This window comes from Lupinus angustifolius, chromosome LG07 (assembly GCF_001865875.1).
Source record: "Lupinus angustifolius cultivar Tanjil chromosome LG07, LupAngTanjil_v1.0, whole genome shotgun sequence".
Taxonomy (NCBI): Eukaryota; Viridiplantae; Streptophyta; class Magnoliopsida; order Fabales; family Fabaceae; genus Lupinus; species Lupinus angustifolius.
In genome coordinates this window covers 5,095,388-5,117,539 of record NC_032015.1, presented here as the reverse complement: position 1 = coordinate 5,117,539, position 22,152 = coordinate 5,095,388, and the positions used below count along the sequence as shown (strand labels likewise).

The 22,152-nt window shown below is 33.0% G+C and overlaps 3 protein-coding genes across 3 annotated transcripts; 2 read left to right on the top strand and 1 right to left on the bottom strand.

Annotated features, from left to right (window-relative positions):
• LOC109351953 (pentatricopeptide repeat-containing protein At1g03560, mitochondrial) lies at positions 2,925-6,517 on the top strand. Its single transcript, XM_019593680.1, has 2 exons — positions 2,925-6,153; positions 6,285-6,517. Exon 1 carries the CDS (start codon positions 2,982-2,984, stop codon positions 4,899-4,901), a length of 1,920 nt encoding a protein of 639 aa, XP_019449225.1. The 5' UTR covers positions 2,925-2,981; the 3' UTR covers positions 4,902-6,153; positions 6,285-6,517.
• LOC109351955 (B-box zinc finger protein 22-like) lies at positions 7,218-9,950 on the top strand. Its single transcript, XM_019593682.1, has 3 exons — positions 7,218-7,696; positions 8,478-8,903; positions 9,376-9,950. Exons 1-3 carry the CDS (start codon positions 7,511-7,513, stop codon positions 9,646-9,648), a joined length of 885 nt encoding a protein of 294 aa, XP_019449227.1. The 5' UTR covers positions 7,218-7,510; the 3' UTR covers positions 9,649-9,950.
• Positions 12,780-18,346, bottom strand: LOC109351954 (protein trichome birefringence-like 42). Its single transcript, XM_019593681.1, has 5 exons — positions 18,044-18,346; positions 17,780-17,939; positions 13,508-13,686; positions 13,240-13,398; positions 12,780-13,147 (listed from the first exon to the last, which is right to left on the bottom strand). Exons 1-5 carry the CDS (start codon positions 18,301-18,303, stop codon positions 12,835-12,837), a joined length of 1,071 nt encoding a protein of 356 aa, XP_019449226.1. The 5' UTR covers positions 18,304-18,346; the 3' UTR covers positions 12,780-12,834.

The following is a 22,152-nucleotide window of genomic DNA, read 5'->3' as shown; positions in this document are numbered from 1 at the left end:
ACTAATCTTATTTTAGAATCAAATATTAATGAAATTATAAATTTATTGATGATTTTTTTGATTAATAGGATACTACTAACTATATCATGTTATGTATGTGTAAAAAACAATGTTGAGAAAGTCGAGCAAGATGTTAAACCAGTAGATGACCCATATTAAGTTTATCCAATTTAAACAGTTAAACCGTATGGTTTGACCGTATGATTTTATATATAATTAATAATTTTTGACAATATGAATGCACTGGTAACATATATGATCATTAATCCAATTCCTAAAACAAAGGTTTTTTTATTTCTTTAAGCGAACTTGACTTTTAGCATTGTGTACTAAGCATTGGGTTTATTCTATTGGGCTAGTTATACAAAGTTCCTTTACCCTTTTTATCTTTTAGTTAGTTAGTTATGTTAGTTATTGGGCTAGTTATACAAAGTCCCTTTACCCTTTTTATCTTTTAGTTAGTTAGTTATGTTAGTTAGATTTCCTTTTTAATTTATTTCCTATATAAGGAAGTTATTCATTGTAACCCATTAATCCGTTGATCCATTTTTTTTAATCAATAAGAGCTACTCGCCATGTTGAAATCCAATACTAAGAAAAGTAGAGAGAACTTCATTATAATATAAATGTTCCAACTGGAACAAAGTTACTGTAATTAATATTTGTGATTAAAAAAAATGCATTAACTATAGACCTATGGAGTTAAGAAAACATTGAAAACCTCTACATATTTTGGATGTAGCTTGTGGTTTAATCAAAATATAAATTGTAACTATATGCTAAATCTAGAATTGATGGTAAGGACTATCATAAAAATTATAAATATAATGAGTGGTTGGTCTTATCTGAGTGGTTGGTCTTATACTTTAAATGTTGAAAACAACATTTACATATTTTAGTCCTTTTACATAAACTGACCCTTAGTTTAATCAAAATATAAATTTTTTTCACATTATATTTTTCACATTGAAAACCACCAAACGTGTGATAGTGCTCTATACTAAATCTAGAATTGATGGTAAGTTGTAACTATATGCTATTTATACTTTAAATGTTGTTTTCAATTTTCATTATTCAAATAATGCAGATGTTTAGTTATGTCCTGTTATCCTAAAATATGATGCAAATTTGTCCCATCATCAACTTTCCATAGTTGTTCATGTGCTGATTCATGTCTTTACTATGGAGTTAACCATCTATGCATCTGATAAACAGCATGATGAACAAAATGAAAGTTTGATGGTACAAAATTTGTGCTCTATACTAAATCTAGAATTGATTGTAAGGTGCGACTATCGCAGGTTATTTATACTTGAAATGTTGTTTCCAATTTTCATCATTTAGATGTTAGTTATGCCTTGTTATCCTATGTCATGATGCAGATTTGTCTCATTTTTTCAAATGTATATGATATGAAGATATATTTTATTGTCTAGACTTCAAGTATATTTCATCATATTACCAAATATTATTCAAGTTGGAACCATTCACAGCATAGTGTGGTTAATTATTATACTAAAATTTTCTTCATATATATATATAAAACTCAAATTTATTTTCTTGTTTAATAAAAGAGTATGTACTATTGAACCAACGATTGATAAACATAGATATGTTGATATATGTTAGTTGATGATTTGAAATAATATATCATTAATTATAATAAGAAAGAACTTTATGTGAAGTATCAAAAAAGTGTACTTTTATATAAATATCTAGAATCTTATAGCTGCTTCTGTGATAAGCATTTTGTATCTCTTATTTATTTTTTTCTTCTATCTTTATATCCAAAACTAAACAATGATTAAAAATTCATAGTTGTCAAACATAACCGTTTTTTAATCTTTGAAGGTTATAGATATGTTGGCATATGGCATGGGGTAAGTGGATGTTGGATTGTTGGGCGTAAATTTGCTTTCTCTAGGGCCGCGTAGGCTAATTCATATGGCCGATAATACATGGGCTTGTGGTTTGTTTGATTGTTTCATTCCCCACCACCACTAACCATTCAATGCCACCACGCCCGAACTTCATACTCCAATGATGCCAAGTAGCAGGTTGAAGAAGCCCGCCCAAGATTGCTATTGTTTAAGCATCATTTAGCCTATGTTTAGGAGTTATGAGAGAAAAGAAAGAAGATATGAAATGACTAGCAAGAGAGAAGAAGGAAAGGGGAAAGAAAGAAATCATCTTAGTTGTTTTTTTGGTTTCTCAACAGGTATCTTCACATTGGAGGCAATACTGTCCGAGCCAGAAACATTACGTGGGGCTAACTCTTCCGGCGGATATTTTTTTCATCCACAAGACTCGAACTTAAAACTTTACTTAAGGGAATCAAACATGCACCACTTGAACCAACGTCCGTTGGTTATCTCTTTTGTTTAGGACTATGAAACTTGAAGTTTAGATAGAGAAAATAAACTAATGATAATATTTTTTATTTTTCATTTAAAAATTATAGTTAATAATGAGAAATTCACAATAATATATAATTATATAGTTTTATTAAAAATGTTTCAACATTTTACATTTTATTTATATAAAAACTTGAAATTGATGGAATTATAAAAATAGATACATGAAGGGCCTCTAAAACCTTCTCATCTCTTTCATCTAACTCCTAAATAAGGGGAAAACTTTCTAAAATCATCTTTTCTATTACTCTCCAAAATCATACTCCCAAACAAAACATTATAGTTGGATAAATATTTAAGATTGAGTAAGTTTCTAGTCTAAAACCGAGTCCATATTAAAAAATTATCCAATTAACATTTAAAATTAAGTAAGAAATAAAAGTTACACGTACATGCTCACTCCTATCTAGTATCTACCATCACAAGTGGTCTAAAACAAATGTAGGTGATTATAGTGTATTAGTGTTGAATAAAAAAATCCACTATTATTATTAAACTTAGGAAGAAAATATATTCCTAGAGAGAAGTAGAGAAAGAAGCAAACGCGACGTTTCTGTGAGAGCCCTAATGAGAAGACTCCCCTTTACGATACTAAAACAATCTTGTTCCCGTCGCACCCACCACCAATTCATCAATGCCGCCGCACAACTTCCAATTCAAAAACCCTTCTCCGCCGCTCCCTCCTCCTTCCCTCGCCCAGAACTCGTAGAACCCTTCTGCGACATCTCCGACGTCGTCGTTTCATCTCCCCACAACCTCCAACCTTCCCCATGGCTCACCCAAATCCTCTCCCTCCTCGACGGTTCTCCTTCCATGGAGTCCAACCTCACCTCCTTCTGCCGCCAATTCCTCATCACTCTCTCCCCTTCCTTCGTCTCCCACACTCTCCTCTCAATCCACAACAACCCTCACACCGCTTCCCGCTTCTTCCACTGGGCCCGCGACCAGCATAATTACTCTCATACCCTCGACTGCTACGTGTCACTCATCCACGTCGTCCTGTCGTCACCTGAACCTGACTTAACTACATTCCGTGACGTTTTCGCTGAACTGAAACGACGGCGTTTTGCTATGACGGTTACTGCGGTTAACTCTTTGATTAGGAGTTTTGGTAGTGTTGGTTTGGTGGAGGAGTTGTTGTGGGTGTGGCGAGAAATGAAGGAGAATGGGATCGAGCCGAGTTTGTACAGTTATAATTTTTTGCTCAATGGGTTGGTTAATTCAGCTATGGTGGAATCCGCTGAGAGGGTTTTCGAAGTGATGAAGGATGGGAAGGTGAAGCCGGATGTCGTAAGTTACAATACTATGATCAAAGGATATTGTAAGGTTGGGAAGACGAGGAAGGCGTTGGAGGAGGTTAGGGGTATGGAGACGTTGGGTTTGGAGCCGGATAAGATTAGTTATTTGACAGTTATGCAGGCATGTTATTCCGAAGGGGATGTGGATTTTTGTTTGAGTCTTTACCATGAGATGGGAGAGAAAGGGTTGGAGGTTCCGAGTCACGGGTATAGTTTGGTGATAGGTGGGCTTTGTAAGCAGGGGAAGGTTGTCGAGGCTTTTACTGTGTTTGAAGATATGATACGGAGTGGTTGTAGGGCTAATAAGGTTGTGTATACTGCTCTGATTGATTCGTATGCCAAGAGTGGGAATGTGGATGGGGCAATGAGGTTGTTTGAGAGGATGAAAGTGGATGGGATTGAGCCAGACGAGGTTACGTATGGAGCTATTGTTAATGGGTTGTGTAAGAGTGGGAGAGTAGAGGAAGCTATGGGTTATTTGGAGTTCTGTAGGGTTAATTGTGTCACAATTAATGCAGTGCTTTACTCGAGTTTGATTGATGGTCTTGGGAAGGCTGGGAGAGTGGACGAAGCTGAGAGGCTGTTTGATGAGATGGCTGAGAAGGGATGTCCGCAGGATTCATACTGCTACAATGTGCTTATTGATGGATTGGCTAAGCGTGGGAGGATTAATGAAGCTATGATGCTTTTTAAGCGGATGGAGAGAGATGGCTGCGAGCAGACGGTTTATACTTATACAATACTGATCAGTGAGCTTTTCAAGGAGCATAGGAATGAGGAGGCACTGAAACTGTGGGACATGATGATTGATAAGGGTATCACACCAAATGTTGCCTCTTTTAGAGCTCTTTCAATAGGACTATGTCTTTCCGGTAAGGTAGCGAGAGCTTGCAAGATTTTGGATGAGCTAGCTCCCATGGGTATCCTTATGGAAACGGCTTATGAAGACATGATTAATGTGCTGTGTAAGGCTGGTCGCGTGAAGGAAGCCTGCAAATTAGCTGATGGAATTGTGGATAGGGGCAGAGAAATACCTGGAAAGATCCGTACTTTGATGATTAATGCCCTGAGGAAAGCTGGTAAAGCAGATTTGGCAGTCAAGTTGATGCATAGCAAGATTGGTATTGGATATGACCGATATCGTAGTGTTAAAAAGCGAGTCAAGTTCCAAACCCTTGTTGACACTTGATTTTTTAAGCTAGATATTATTGCACTTGAATATTGGTGTTGGTGAAGGCCAAAGGAAGCTATGGCAAGTATGAAAGTATGGGCTCCCTGCTCCTCATGCCCCAATTTCGTCGGCGAGGTCTCTAGTTCAAGTCCAGGAGGCCTCATCTGTGCCAAGGAAAAGAATAGAAGATCGATTCCTTCAGGTATGCTCCTCTTAGCTGGGGGGATATAGTTCAGCTGGTAGAGCTCCATTCTTGCAATTGGGCTGTTGTGATTACAGGTTGGATGTCTAATTGTCAGGCATGTTGTTTTATTGGTGAACTTTTAGAGTTGCTCAGTTACTGTTGACTGCCGACCCCATTAGTGGGATTAAGGCTCAGTTGTTGTTATTGTGAGTTACTGTGGACCCAACTGTTGATCTCTAAAAAATTAGCTGAATGTGTCGCACATGTTCAATTTCAAGATATAAATGTTTTACCCAGATGTATGGCAGTTCATATCTGAATGATGCTTAAGTAAATCTGTTCAGCCTTTTTGTGTGAGTAACTTTGGATTCAATGTCTAGGTACAATAACCTGATTGGCATCTTTAAAGCTCTAAACTAGTCAATATCAAAAGATATCTTACTTGCTCGCAATTTGGATTCTCCCCATTTCTGAGGGTTAACATAACATATGGAAAGCTCAAAGCTGCTGCACTGAACTAGTCTGATCAGATTCCAAATGTTGAGCAATTATTGTTATTGTACAATGTTGCAGTCTTGTGGCCTGATAATTATATACCATGTTTCTTAGACACAGGAGCCATTACCTTGTAGAAATCTTATGTTAACTATTGAATTCACCTGTCTCCTTGAGCCATCTGGTTTCATTATCAATTCATATGACCTCCAACTTCAACAGATTATACTTTTTGACTGAAGAGGAAAGACTGTTATTCTCTAAACTGTGGTGCAATGTGGGCTATACTTTGATGTTGTTGGAGAATCTTTATGATCAAGATTGTTTGCTCTGACTATTTACCTTGCAGTCTTGGACTTCTATGAATGAGCTATAGTGAAAAAAATGAGGCACTTGACCTTATTTTTGTCAGCTATCTTCATTATTGTAGACATCAAAATGTTTAGAAGCAGCAGAGTGGGGGTCCACCCCTGTCTATTGTCATCAACTGAAGCCATTTGAAAGTTAAGGTGAACAAAATATTTCTACCTGCCTATTAGTTGGAATGATGCGATGAAATTTAATGCATGAAAGGAAAGGACACCATGCATGGTATTTGTGCAGCAGCAAAAGTTGATGAAAATGTAATTGCTTTTTTACTTCAAGTGACGGCTGTATACTGAGGCATGTTCTTCATTCATTCCGTAGCAGAGTATGAAAATTATAATTTCAAGTAGAAGCAGCAAAATCAGAAAGGGTAAAACTTATTTTGATGATGGTTATGTAGCCACTTGTAAGAGAGGGTAATGTTATGGTAGGGAAAGAAATAAAAGTAAAAATAATGGGTCCTAAATTAATAAAGTTGGCACACTATATAGTGGTCCTAAATTCATCCCTGTCTTGCTCCACTATAGGGGACCTGGGCAGTTGGCACATCCATTGAGATCCAACCTCTGAGCTGTTTCTGGTTGTTTTATTTTCCTTTTTGGTCTTTAACTATTTTTGTGATCTGGTTTATGTCTACCCTCCGTTTTATGGATTTACCTAAATAATGGGGCCTGGAACAAGTAAAATAAGAGCCGATCCAAATTGTGTCTCCCTCCGTCTACCGTTTTTTCCTTGGTCAGAAGATATCAATTTAAAATATTTTCTTGACCAATAAAAAAAGTGGTACAAAGATAGAAAGTTTTCTTGGGTTCTGATAACGAATGCCCTTAAAACACTGGTTAATGAATGCAAAGATAGAAAGTTTGTATTGAAAATTTACTATCGGAGTGTCTTGAATGTACCATTTTCTGATGCAACTTTTTTTGGTTTAAAAAATAAACTCATGTGCAAAAACCCATGTCGCAATTAAAACGATTTTTTATATAAAATAATGCTTGGAAAGAAAACCAATATTATTTTTTTATAAACTAAGTTTGTTATTCAAAGTTTATTTATAAATTATTAAAAAGTAGAAAAACACATTTCAAGTTTGATTAGTTGAATTTATAATCTCACCTGATATAAGATAAGAGCAACCTATGTCATTGTTATTTTCTATTTTTTTTTTGTTAGATAAGAACAGTGAAAAATATAGATGTTATGAGATTCAAATAAAAATAAGAATAATGTTTGTTGGAAAAAAGTATTCTTATTTTGATATGTGATATGCTCTAACGTTCCCTTCTAAAAACAGTCTATAATTAGAGTCTGTCATGCTAAGGTTTAGTTTCGTGAGGCCTTCTTAAACCATGCTCTTCTGGTTGTTGCTTTCCGGAACTCTTTGTTTGCTTCCTCTCTCTCAATTTTGTCTATCCCCCTCTTAATCTTTCTTCTCTTGTAAATTAGAGAGTGAAGTTTGAAACTTTTTTGAATTGGGTCAAAAAATCATGAGGAAAAGTCTGGAACTTTGGTGAGATAGGAGAAACTATAGAGTATTGATTTTGACTTCAAGAGAGAGAAAAGAAAGAAAAAAAAAAATCAAATGATGAAGATTCAATGTAACGCATGTGAAGCTGCAGAAGCTAAGGTCCTGTGCTGTGCAGATGAAGCAGCACTGTGCTGGGAATGTGATGAGAAGGTTCATGCAGCTAACAAGCTGGCTAGTAAGCACCAGAGAGTCCCTCTTTCTACTTCGGCTTCTCAAGTGCCCAAGTGTGACATATGTCAGGTAACCTTGGATCTTCTTCATTGAATATGTGGAATTATGCATTGGGCATGTATGTGTATCATTGAACTTTTTTTTACAACTAGTGTATAGAATCAATTCTAAATTTCCAGAAAGAGAACATGGAGTATGATCAGAAGATGTTGTAATACACTGTAAGATACTTAAAAGGTCACTATTGCTGGCTTGTAATACTAATGCCACTGATTTTTGCATTCAGTAAATGTAATACTAATATAGATTTCTCTTATCTGTTAGGATACCTAAAACTTTGATTGATCTGTTTAAGAGTGCTTTTACTTTATAATCTTTGCATTTAGTGAGAAAGGCATCCTACTTGATATTGTAAATTGCATCCACTTTAATTTTATCGGAGAAGATTCACACATATAACTCAAGTCTTTATGGAAGATTTAATCTCACATTTGAATTTCTTTTTGGAGCTTGAAAAATCCTTCTCTGTTCAATGTTCTTTTATCTTTGATTAATACTTGACATTCACAGAACCTTACATACTTTATTCTGTTATACAAAGAACAGTGCCCTTTTATTTAACCTCTGGGATTTAAGTAGTGATATCATCATCGTCTTGACATCTCCATTTTAATGCATTTGTAAAATTTTGCCACCCCACTCTTCGTGTGACTCGGATCCATTCATGTCCTTGTTGCTGAGTATGAACCTTCTTGTTTTGTTATTTGTTTTGGTTCTGTTATATATGTTATGAGTCTTTCCCATTTTAGATGGCTTGTGATGGTAAAGTAAAGTCTGCTGCTACTTACAGGATACAGTTGGCTATTTCTTCTGTCTGGAGGATCGGGCTTTACTATGCAGGAATTGTGATTTAGTAATACACACAGTAAATGCCCATGTCTCTGCACATCAAAGGTTTCTGCTTACTGGTGTAAGAGTAGGCCTTGAAGCTACAAAGCCTGGTGCTTCCTCTTCTCTTGCAAAATCACATTCTGAGGAAAAAATGTCAAATACAAAATCTTCTTCCATCTCAGGAAATGTTTCCCCAATGCCTCAGTCATTCAATCACAATGAAGTGTTACCCATCCAAGTTGGAAGAGTTGGGGAGTTTCCACAACCTAAAGTGTCTTATAGTGGTGATTCTACAGTTGGAAACGTCTCACACTGGCCCATTGATGAATTTCTATGGTTAAGTGAATTCGGTCAGAATTATAATTGCATGGGTGGATCATCGAAGGTATGTTTATGATTGCCATATAACCCTTGTGGTCCCCTGTTCATTTGTTTTGTAGTTTTATCATTTTAACTTGTATACCTGAAAACCCAGTTTCACGCCATGTTGTGCATGTGTGCGCACACACATTCACACACATTGCGCATAAATGAACAAATGGCGCATAAGAGCATCAATGGTTGGGAACATATCTGTCTTGTCTTATGAGGGTAAATTTCCTGTTAACATGTTTGTTGAAAATCATGTGTGCGCAGAAAATGTTTTATCCAAAATGTGTTTGTTGAGTACATTTCAAATGGTGGAATTTAAATTAGTCTGAAGAACTGGGAACTTTTTATTCTTGTGAGTCTGTTTCTAGAGCTTTGCTCTTCGATAACCACAACTTCTCATTCCTTTTTCTATGGTTACTCTACATAAAAAGTAGTATCCATGATTTCCCTTTGAGCTCCATCCTTTCCTGATTAATCTTATGCAGGATGACAGTGGTAAACGTTGGGATTCTGATTCTTCTCTTGTAAGATTGAATGAAGTGGAAATGGATAATGATGATTTCTCGGGGCATGTTCCAGATTCGTGCTGGACAGTCCCACAGATTCCTTCTCCTCCTACAGCTTCAGGGTTATATTGGCCGAAAGATTCTCAGTATACATCCGATGCTATGTTTGTTCCTGACATATGCTTTTCTGACATGCAACAGCCCGACAGTACTCGGAATAATTTTATTTCCCCAAAACGAAGGCAACTGTAATTTGCTTAGTATAAGATATTGTGTTTTTTTAATGTGGTATATGTGGGGGAGCTTTTGAAGTTCTCTGCCCCTTAGATGCAGTTTGAGTTAATTTGCCAATGATTCATGGCTGTCTCAGTTTCTTCTTCTTGGGAGTAAATATATAACTCCATTTGTCATTGGAATTGACAAAGCATAAAAAACTTCGATGTAAAAGGCTTGTCATCTGAGTTTGATTCCAAGAATTCAATATAGATGCATTCATGCATTTATTTGGTTATCAAAGAGGTCTTGATCAATATTAGCTGGATAGGTTAGTTAAATGTTTTGCCCACTTTTTAGTGCCAGAAAGTATGATATTGATATCCATGTTAGTGACATAAATCATTCTCACCGATGAGTTGTATTTTAAGGAAAACAGATTTGAAGTATCATTGAGTACTGATAAAGGGATCAAGAATTGTGACAACTTGTGAAATTGCCTTGAATTAGTTGCACAACATTCCTTAATAACCATGTGTCCATGTCCAAGCAAAATGATAATTTCCCTTATTTTTTCTCGCGTCTCTAGCAAGGAAACAATTTTTATTCTTATGTAGTGTTCATTAGAAAGGTAGAGAAAGCTACTTTCATTTTGATAGCCTTTTTTAAAATAAAAATTGTGGTTCGAAATTAAATGCAGAGTGTGGTGAAATCTGTGTGCATGGCTTACAAAGACAGTCCTTGGGATAAAATGCCTTAAATCTATGAATACATGTTATTTCACCTAGAAATTTAACCCTTAAGATGTGCACATGTACACTACTTGTCTTGAATCTTGATACCCTACATGTGCTCAGTCCTTGTATTTTCTAGAATATTTTAGTAAACTTCGAAGTTTGAACACAACAAAAATATCATCAACAGTATCAATTCTCTGAAGCCTTGTTAGGATCTGTCAACATCTTTTTCCATATATTCTTATACTTATATTGTGAGAATGAGGGTGGAACACCAAGGCACACAGTATCTATTATTGTTGCTTTGTTACTCCGTGCATGTGTGGGTCAGAAAATTGACTTAAGCAGCCAAAACATCAGTTGTGGACCTTTGCATCATATTCTGATCCTGTTCTAGTTAGTATCTTCAGGCAATTCTTGGCCAACTTTGTTGCACGACAATCCCTACTGTAGCATGAACAAAAGGTCAATTTTAAACAATGAAAGAGTGACAGTGAGGGCATTCATGGAAGGTCTATAATGCAGATCATAACGTGTATAAATCTCATTGGGTTAGTTTCATATCAAATTTGTCAGTTTCTCTACCCACCAAAAGATAGAGAAGGGAAAGTTTGCAACTCCATTCAGATTTCATCTCCATTCAAAAAATAGAGCTGGACAAGTCATGGTTGAATTTTACTGAAGGGAAAAGGTTTGTCTATATAAGGATAAGTATATAGCTACGTTTTATTGTTGAAATAAGATATTATAATTTGTGACCTTCACTCATGATTTTTATGGGGGAGGAAAATCAAGTACATGAGGTGAAATAATTGTACGTAGTACAAGGGTTCACAGTTTTCGAAACTCTGAAGAATATGTCATTCAAAGACATTTTTGAAGACTTCCTCATTCCTCAGTAAAGTGATGTTCCCTAAAGGATGAAGATGACTTTTAAGATGGTCACGTGCATGAGAAGAACGTAATATTCGAATAATTCTAGTTGGAACATTATTAAAAGTCTTCAAAAGTAAATAATGTTATTATTTCTTGTCGAAATGGAACGACGATAATGTACTATAAAGATGATATTGTTAGAGTTATTAACATATTTTGTGGAATAGTTTTTTATCATCTGCCTTTTCATATCATAGTCATTAATTTTTCGATATGGTTTATAATAATCTTTCATAGTGCTTATTGTGAAAGAATCAAAATGAGAAAGTAAACATTATTATTTGAATCAAAGATAAAAAATATATTTACTTATTTTCTTTTTAATTCTAAAAGAAGATCATTCAGAGGGAATCAAAGAGTTACTGTATGAAAGGAGAGAAGAACAATAACTTGTGTAGATTTCACACGTAGTTCCAACCCGTTCATCTTATCAGTAATGATTGCGATTTAAACTAAGTAATCAAATGAAAAATATAAGATTATCCATGTGACTGAAAGTGAACTGAAAATCTTGAAGTCATTGTTATTTATTTTCATTACCATTCAAGATGTTTATCGTTAATCAACAATAATAATAAAGATGTATGGATATATAAAGCATAATCTGAATTGCACCCCAACCACAAAAGCACTAAAATATCAACAACGTAGGTTGATATCACTAGTTAGTCAAGTTTCTCCTACAGCATAAAGCTAAAGTTGCTGCCACTTTTCTCTCTTGAAATTATCAATCATGAAGGTGAGATCACTTAAAATAATTAATAGTTACATTACATGCAAGCTTAGCTTGGTAGCTATGTTTAGTTTCATTTTCAATAATAAGCTCTATGTATACTGCCACTGCCGAGAATTGTTATAGAGGTGCACGTGAAGGGTGATAAATGCAGAAGAAAGGCACTGAAAATTGTTGCAGTTGCTGAAGGTGCATGTCATGTTCAATTCTCACACGATTTATAACTTCAAATATCAATTTGATTATCATGTTTTAAATTGCAATTGTGGTCACAATTATGTCGTATTTACTATAATCGAGAGAACATCATATATAACGTTTCTTTGTGATAGTTAAATTAATTAAGCATATATACAGGTCTGAATTCAGTGTCACTGGGAGGGGAAAATAGAGATCACGTGGTGGTAATTGGAAATGGAATAGATTCAGTTCGGTTGACTATGCAGTTGAGGAAGAAGTTCCGCCATGTTGTCCTTACAAGTATGGGAGAGGAAGAACCAGAATATGAAATGATGCAATTGCAAAATTTGTTGGTTCCTTATAATTTCAATTCGAAATATTCTCCACCTTCACCTTTTACAGCTTATCACGTAGTTCATGATCCATATCCTAACACTGGTTGCACCATTGTCTGAGACTTGTTAATTATATACATTAATCTGTGTTTTATATATTGAAGAGCAAAACTCAGTTATATGTTTTTTTCCTTCAGTTAACTCACTAGAATACATAATTAAGAGAGATAGAGATGAAGGTATATGTTTAAAAGACAAACCAAAATGATGGTTTTTTATTGACATTATAATTTAACAGGTATCCTTATTTTCCACCAGCTACAAGTTTTGCATATAATATTTGGTTCCAAGTATCAGGAACTCCAGAAACACACCAATGAAGGCAATCATTTCCTTGTGCACCATATTTACCATAGATAGAAGGGTGTCCATCTTTTCTAAACTGTGAAAGGGTTGTTACATTAAGCAATGTAACAGGCTTTGACATACTAGCCAATACTTCATTTAGAATTGCAACACCTTTGGGTAAAAGTCCTTCTGGGTATGATGAAAAATTAATTGGTTCAGTTTGTCCTTCGCAACTAACATCTGCATTTGTATCGTTCCAGGTTTGACCACTACATGCACCAGAAATAAGAGTTAAGTTAATGACAATATAGCAAAAATACATAGAACAATGTAGCAAAAATACATAGAAAATAAAAATGACCTAAAATGGGATGGAGTAAGGCCTTGGAAGAAAACTTTTGTGACACTTGGATCCACATTTGATTCCACCCATTTAGACCAAGTTGTTAGTGCTTTCTTGTAAGCTACCAAACAATCCATATCTTTAACCATTTGAGTACCATCTTGAATGTAGTCCCATCTGATCAAACCCACAGACAAATATGTACACATCACATTGTTAAGTTTTTATTATCACATCATTTATAAGAAGATATTGTTTATTGTTAAATCAAATCAAAGCATCTTACAGCTTTCCAGTATCATTGCGGCTCCACCAACGCCAGCTATCGAAGATTATAATGTCATATCCTTTAAATTCTTTGCCATTTTCATTAATGGAGTCAAGTTTTAGAACCTTGCCCTTTTCTTCTTGTACCAAATCCACAAGATATTGGTGTACCAATCGTGTCACTTCAATTTTATACTCCTGGTAGAGAAATGAATTTGAGAATGAGTTTGTTAAGGACATTGCATAGCAAAGAAAAAAACATACAACTAGAATTATATACTAGTAGATTCGGATAAAAAATTCTGATGGATTTGAATGGATTTTATACAAACATGTTTAGGTGAAGATATATATTAGAAAAGTTAAATAATTATGGTAAAAAATGTCACTTAGAAACATTAACCAAAATAAAAAAAACGTTACTAACCATTCAGTGCAAACTACTTTTGCAACCATTATCCACTGATAATACTTATACTGACAGTTTGTTTGATTATTGTTAACTGATTTACACACATAATTAATATTAATATTAATTCAGACAAGGTTGTAAAGATATCCATTAAAGACGAATATGTAAGAAGTCTTGCCAAGAATAAAGATATGAATGTAAGAAGGTAGAATTATTTTTACAAGTTTTTCAATGAGACATGATTTCTTGTTTTCTAATAAGAGAATAAAAATTACACTTTAATTTTATCGTAGAATTGGAAGTTGAAGGTGAAAGAAGCTTTAAAAAGGACGGAGAATGACAAAACAATTGGACCATAGAATATATTTACTGAGGTCTGGAAGGTTCTAAGAGAGCATGACATTAGATGACTCACAAAAATTGTTTAATAGGATCATGAGATATAAGAAGACGCCATACAAGTAGAGGAAAAACATCTTAAATCCATATTTATAGGAACACGAGCGACATATAAAACTATACAAACTATAGAAAGATCAAGCTCATGAGTCAATGAAGCTATGTGATGAGAGGATAATTGAGCGGATGTTGACACAAGAGACGAACGTCAGTGAAAATCAATTTGGTTTTATATATGGAGGTCGGCCATGTGACTATATACTTGCAACAACGATTGATGGAAATATATGGAAGGAACCAAAAGGACTTGTACATGTTCTTTATTAATTTGGAGAAGACGTATGATAAGTTGCCTAAAAAAGTTTTATGAAAAACTCTAAAGATTTTTTTTTTCAAATTGCCTATATATATTCGAATAATCAAGGATATATATGACGATGTCAAGACCAACATGAGAACCCAAGACAAGGTTTCAACAAATTTTCCTATTTCTATAGAACTACACTAAGTGTCAATATTGAGCTCGTATTTGTGTACATTATTTTGAATGTGCTCACAAAACATATCTAAGAACCAATGTTACAAGCCTGCAAGATATGCTTTTTGTGAATTATATTATCTTAGTGAAGAGTCTCAGGAAAGGAATGAAATGAGAAACTAGAAATATGTAGAGATACTTTAGAACCACATGAATTTCACATAAGTCGAAGAAAGATAGAGTACATGGAGTGTAAGTTTAGTAAGAGGTGGACAAATCCTACTATAAAGAAATTTTTTTGAGATATCATATCAGAAGTCACTACATTTATGTATATTGAATGAATCATACAAGACGATATAAAATTGATTGAAATGTGAACCATATTATTCGAGTAGGTTGGAGGAAATGGTGAAGTGTTCTATGTGTCCCATATAATAGAAGGTATCACTCAAGCTTAAAGTTAAGTTTTATCACACAACTACAAGATGTGTAAATTATATGAGACTAAATGTTGGGTAATAAAATGTCAATAAGAGAATAGACTCATTGTTATATTATTATAACATCATTTGATCTATATAGACGACCTCACTTAATAAGACAAAAACTTGATTATTGTTTATTCTCCTTCTATTTATTGCTCTTTTTCATTTTAAAAAATAAACTTAGTTGCAGTACAAATATGTTTGTCATTCCATCTAGATTATAAATTTAGCTTTTATTTATGGAAAAAAAAAAACAAATAAGTAATGACATCTCTTTATGGTAAGTTGTTTTTTGGATTACTTATTTTTCCAACCAATTTTACTTTCTATTTATCCCTCAAATTTAATAGCACTTTCATATTTTCTGGATTGACATTTGGATTGTTTAATTTTGTCATTTGTACACTATTTACTTTGTGAATTATCTAATTCAAGTTTTGTAATTTTTATTTATTTGTGTATCATGTTATTCAATATTTATTTTTATATTGTATATTATTTTAATATTATATATTATTTCAATTTTATATATTAATTTAATATTGTGTATTAATTCAATATTGTGTATTATTTTAATATTCTTAACCTTTGTTGGGAGGTATTAAAAGTTAAAATATTTATAGTAAAAGTATATATTGGTAAATACTAAAAATATATACTTTAAAAATAATATGAAAATCAACTAAAATAATAATAACATAAACATATAACTTAATACATTTTTATAACTTAGCCTGTAAAAATAATATTCACACATTAACCAAATAGAAAAGATTAAATCAGCTAAAATATTTAGACATAAATAGATTATAATATCAAAGTTTATAATCATACACTTTATAAAATAAAACTAAAAACATAATCTATGCAAAACAGTCACTCAGCTTATTCCTTTTACATTAGGAAATAATGCCTCTTAACTTTCCAAGTAATAACATTTCCCCCTTACTTATTTACATACTTTTTTCACATATGTTCATTATTTATAATTGTAGTTCTCAAAGTGGAAAATCTTTTAATCACGAGTTATAAAGTAGATGTAGAAATGGATGTATAATGGATAAAAAATGACGTGAGAAGCACATTTTCATGCCCTTAAAAAATGTTGATCTTCATCTGTAGGTTACAATATTCCACCATAATTAAGTGAAATAAGTATATATATATATATATATATATATTATTATATATTAACCCAAAACCTTAAGGTAATAGGTCTATAGGTTCATCAATTTATATGTTCTTTAACTCATCCAATAATACTTATACCAGCAACAAAGTTAGTAAACTGAAAATAAAATTTCCAGTTTAAAATAGGGAATCTTAGATATTTTTGTTATAGTTAGTTTATGTATTATGTTAGTGGTTGGGTGTGTAATTTAGCAAATTACTTTCACTTTGAGGAAGTTATTATATTTAACTTTGAAACTCTATGTAAGATCTTTTTTCTTTTGCCTATTTTAAGGCTACTAGGGCATAATAAATACATTAGTTTACAATTTTCACTTCTTAACAAAAATGACACTTAGGAGCATTTTTGTGAGCAGTCTTGTGAGAACCGGTTCGACCGTTGACCGGACTTGAAAACGACTCTATATTGCAGTCTTAATCGAATGAGAGTTAGACCGCTTTGAACCGGGAAAATTCTGGTCCGACCGCGTGAAACTTGATTAAACAGAATTAACTCGAGAAATAAATCGTGCGGACCACTTAAAAATAAAATAAAAATGGAACACCACTCTAATATTTTGTTTTACTATCATCCAAAAAAGATGAAGATATTATTATTCAATATAATTATACATAATTATTAATTATATAAAGTTTTACATTTATATATAACTATATATTTATAGATAAAAATTATTAATTATGTATAGAATCACTCGATAAGACCGGACAGTTTACCGGTTAAACCTAATATGGGACCTATGCCGGTTTGACATCCGACTTGGGTTTCACAATATTGGTTGTGATAATCTAACCGAACCGGACAGTCCGACCGATCTGACTGCTGATCGGACTTAAAAACGACTCTAGTTTGCAGTCTTAACCGAATGAGAGTTAGACCGCTTTGAACTGGGAAAATTCTGGTCCCATTGTTTAAACCCGGTTAAACCGGATTAATCCGGAAAGTAAACCAGACGGTTCACTTTGTTTTACTACGATCCAAAAAAGATGAAGATGTTATTATTTCAATATAATTATTAATTATATAATCTTTTACATTAATATATAACTATATATTTATAAATAAAAAATATTAATTATGTATAGAACATCCGATCAAACCAGATGGTGTACCCATTTAAACCGATTAAACCTAATAGGGACCTCTCCTGGTTTAACATCCGACTCGGGTTTTGCAACATTGTGACTTGGGAGTAATTTTTTTCAAGAAATTACATGGTCTAATGATTGATTATATTGAGTAAGCAATATCATTTATCATTTAACAGTTATTGAATATACACTTCATGTATTTTATTATATATAGACTATAGAGGACCTCACCGGCAAATAAAATTTGCGTGCAGAAACTTCATATTTTGATTGGGGCACTGCAACATGCAACAAGCATATAAGTGATTGCCACTGATTATTTGATATAGAATCTCCAACAAATAATATTTTCTTCCCCTTGTATCTGTTCAAGAAATCTTTGCCATCAAATCTGCACCAAAGAGATAATATCATATACTATTATATATATAATATATATCCTACATACATGTTACTATGTTAGCATGAATATTGAATCTTTAAGAGAAATGTCACCTTGGCAATTCACAACCAGTGGGTTTCCATTTAAGTTTGAGGTAATCTGTGTCTGGTCGTCCCTTTTTCTTGCAATCAAATTGATCCCCAATGAAAGGACACAATGAGCTATCATAGAGAGGATAAGTGTCATCATGAACCCAACTACCACTGAAGAAATCACAGCTATTCAACTGAGAATCCTGTGTATTTTGAGATTGCACAATTGCAGCACTGCATAGAAATATCCATAAAAGACAGAATAGAACGTTGGTGATCATTGGACAAAGTCTTTGGAACCTATAACCAATGATATCTTATGTGACAATGAAAAAAATCACATGAATGTCTCTACATTTATTATTTTTACTATCGAACATACATAGCAACTACTTAATTATTTTTGACTAGTCACTTTTAATAAGTTTTCCTTAATATGTTTTCATTTCAGATTTATTTCTATATATTTTTATTTGATTTTTTGGGGGAATTTTTGTTAATTGTTTCTTAATGAGAGTACATTTGCTGGTTCAAAAGAGTGACACTTCATTTACAACTCAGTTGAAAAATATATTTAACTTAAAAATTTAATAATTAAATATTTTTTTAATTAATCGCAACTAATAACACATAAATTTATACACTCTTTAGAACTTACTGTCTGAAATGAAAAGAAGACGCTAGTTTAATTACGGGATATTATTAAGAAACTATCTACTGAATGGTAATTAATCTTTTTAGTTTAATATTTATTAAGTTATTACATTTATTTAAAATTGTAAGCCAACACTAGTAGTTAAAGAGAAAAGGATGAGAGAGAAGTAGAAGAGAAATAAGACTTTCTCATCTTTAATTGTAAAGAGAGAAATATATTAGGAAAAAATGTATGATGTTCATCATAAATTCTTTCTCTTAATACTTTGTTTAGTTTAGGGAAGAAAAATGCATGATGAAATAAGAAGACAGAATATTAGTAGAGAGAAAGAAGTGACAAAAAAAAGTGAATTTAATTAAGGATTGTTTAGTATGATAGAAAAAGAAATAGAGAAAAGAGAAATATATCAGTTTTTTATGAGGATGCAATAATACTCTTGTTTTATTAACTTTAGCTATAAATAATATGTTAACTAGTAAACTTTTAAATTAATAATTAAACATATATTTTTTAAACGGTTTTAAACTATTTTAGTTAATAATTATATATTACGTGATTTTTTAAGAAAAAAATGATCTGGTGCATACAGTTGGAATAGTAGCAAAGACTAACAACGATGTTATTATTGTTTTTCTATTTTTGAAAATGATTTTGATCGGTGAAAGTAATAATTAAATTTATTTCTATTATATACATGATTTTCGTTAATGTAGGGATTCTCTTCCAATTCACTTTCTCATGGGAGAAACAAGATATGGTGGGATGCATCCAATTTTTTTCTCTATTCCCTTTTTCTACTGTCCGCGAAATGAGAAAAAATGGAACTCTATTCTCCTTTATCTCTTTTGTTGTATTATTTCCTCTTAAAATCATATTATATTAACTAAATAATGCGTCATAGTTTGACGAGAATGTATAGATAATGCTGATTTTGTATGAAATGTTAAAATGTCCTTAAATGTTTTTTTATTTACTTATTGGGTTTAAATATTAATAACATACCTAAGTGTGTATTTTATGTAAAAATAATAATTGACATTACAATGAAGTATGTAATAAAATTTATAATTTTAAATTATAATTGTCATGGCTTGATTTTCTCAAGAGAATCCTATATTAATGAGTTCATAATTTTTGATTGAATTCGAATATTTGATACATTTTTGTTTTCAAATTGATATATTCATATTAATATGACACATTAAAATAGAGGTGATAAAATTATTCATAATCCACAATTTGCCCAAATTCAAGAACATTAAATCTATTCAAATCTATTCATTTGAGCTAATGAATATAATTCAATGGATAATTCTAGTAATGAATGTATTTGAATTCATCCATTATATCTAATGAATATTGATATATATATATATATATATATATATATATATCTATACTATCCCACGTTTGGGGTATGTTTCTGATTAATTACGGATTTTGGGTATTTTTATGAAACTCGTGGATGCCATCCATGAGTTTGGCGAAGTCGTGGACCAGAGCCACGATTTCACTAGAAAGTCGTAGATACCATCCACGATTTCCATGATAGTTTCTCTCTCCTCACTAAAATCGTGGATAGGGTACACGACTTCTAATGTGGGTACACGAGATTGCATGGGTTATTTCATAAAACACCCATTTACGAAATGTGTTTACTTGTTTTTATTTTTAATAATTTATAAAAATAATATAGTAATTGATAATTGAATAAGTTAATTGAATAAGGTAATTGAATATGGTAATTTTAGTATGTAAAATGAATATATTAAATGATTATTTTAGTATGGTAATTGAATATGTTGAATGATTAATTTAATAACAAATTTGGAATTGAAATAATTTGTAATTTAAAATTAATGTAATAACAAAATTGGATTTGGAAAAAGAAGAAAATTTCATAAATTGTAGTATGAATTTCAAAAACATTAAATTAGCGGGGGGAAAAATCCTAATGGCGTCTACGAGATAATGTTCCACATCCAGGTGTCTTTCTCCTTCGAGGTGATTGGACTCTTAGTTGTTGTTGTTGTTGCGATTGATTTTGTCTTCCACCTCTAACCAGTCGTGGCTGCTCCTCATCTTCGTCTTCACTATCGTCATCATCTTCATCGTTATCGTTTGTTTGTGAAGGCATTGTCGGCTGATAATATTGTTGAGAGTTGAATGCCGAGAATGGAGTATTTGAAGTAGTGCCAAACATTGATGGCATTCCTTGAAATTTGATGCTAAGTGAGAAAATGAGTAGTCAACCATTGCTCCTTAACCTTCAAACCCAAAGGGATGTTGTTGTTGTTGCTGAGGAGCAGGAGTCTGAGTGTATGCCTGCGGAAAAGTATCCGTCTGAGTTTGACTCTCATATTGTTGATATTCAAGTCAGGTGCAAAAGGCATTTGGAACTGTTGTGGAGGAGGAGCTTGAGAAGTAGTTGAGGAGAAGGCGGGTGGAATTAGTTGAGCAAATGCTTCCATCATCTCATTGCAGTTTTGATAGACGTCATTCAATAACTGCAACGGATTTGGAAACACATGTGTAGGAGCACACCTATCCTGAATCATTTTGATAAAATTGTACTGAATAAATGGAAAAAATTAAATGTTTAGAATATGTCAACACAAAATAAAATAAAATATGATTACAAATGTTTTTGTTATTACCGATCCGACTGAATATGCTCCATCCGGAGATATGTATTTCCTTGTCCTTTGTAAGTATCATTGCATATACTGCGAGTACTGGTACAAAGGCTGGTTATCGGGAAAACCATTGACCACATAGTTTTCCCGGTTATTCCAAACCTGAATCCACTAGTCATGTTTTTTAGGCTAGTTGTAGTCACACATAGATCCATCTTGTGTTGTTTCTCGAGATTAATTGGATCTTCTGGGATGGGTTGTTGTAGACCAAACTGCCTCATCACACATTCTGTCAAATTCGTCATCATATGGCCGTACCGTCTCCCATTATCATATGATTGCGTCCATTTTTCTTTTGGGATTTGATCTAACCACGCTGCCGCCCTGGAGTTTTTTTGACGCAATACAACAAGCATTCGCTCGAATCGAGGCCGCATCAATTCATAGCCTACAACAAGTACATTAATATTCACATAAGTCTAATAAAGAAACAATTTTACATAAATGACATTCATTTCAACACTTACCCATTTCAATGACTTTTTCTTTCAAATCATTATCTCGGAACTCCTTGTTGAAATTGTTAACAACATGACGAATGCAATATACAGATTGACCATCACACCATTACGGGAGCTCAGTACGTAGTGCACCCAATAAACCTGTACCCCTATCTGATATTATGCAAATATTTGGTTGTGGGGTAACATATGTCCGAAGATTGTAGAAAAACCATTCACATGCTTCTTTGGTCTCTCCTTCTACAATGACAAATGCTACTGGAAATATACGTCTATTACCATCTTGGGAACTAGCTATTAACAAAGTTCCAGTATATT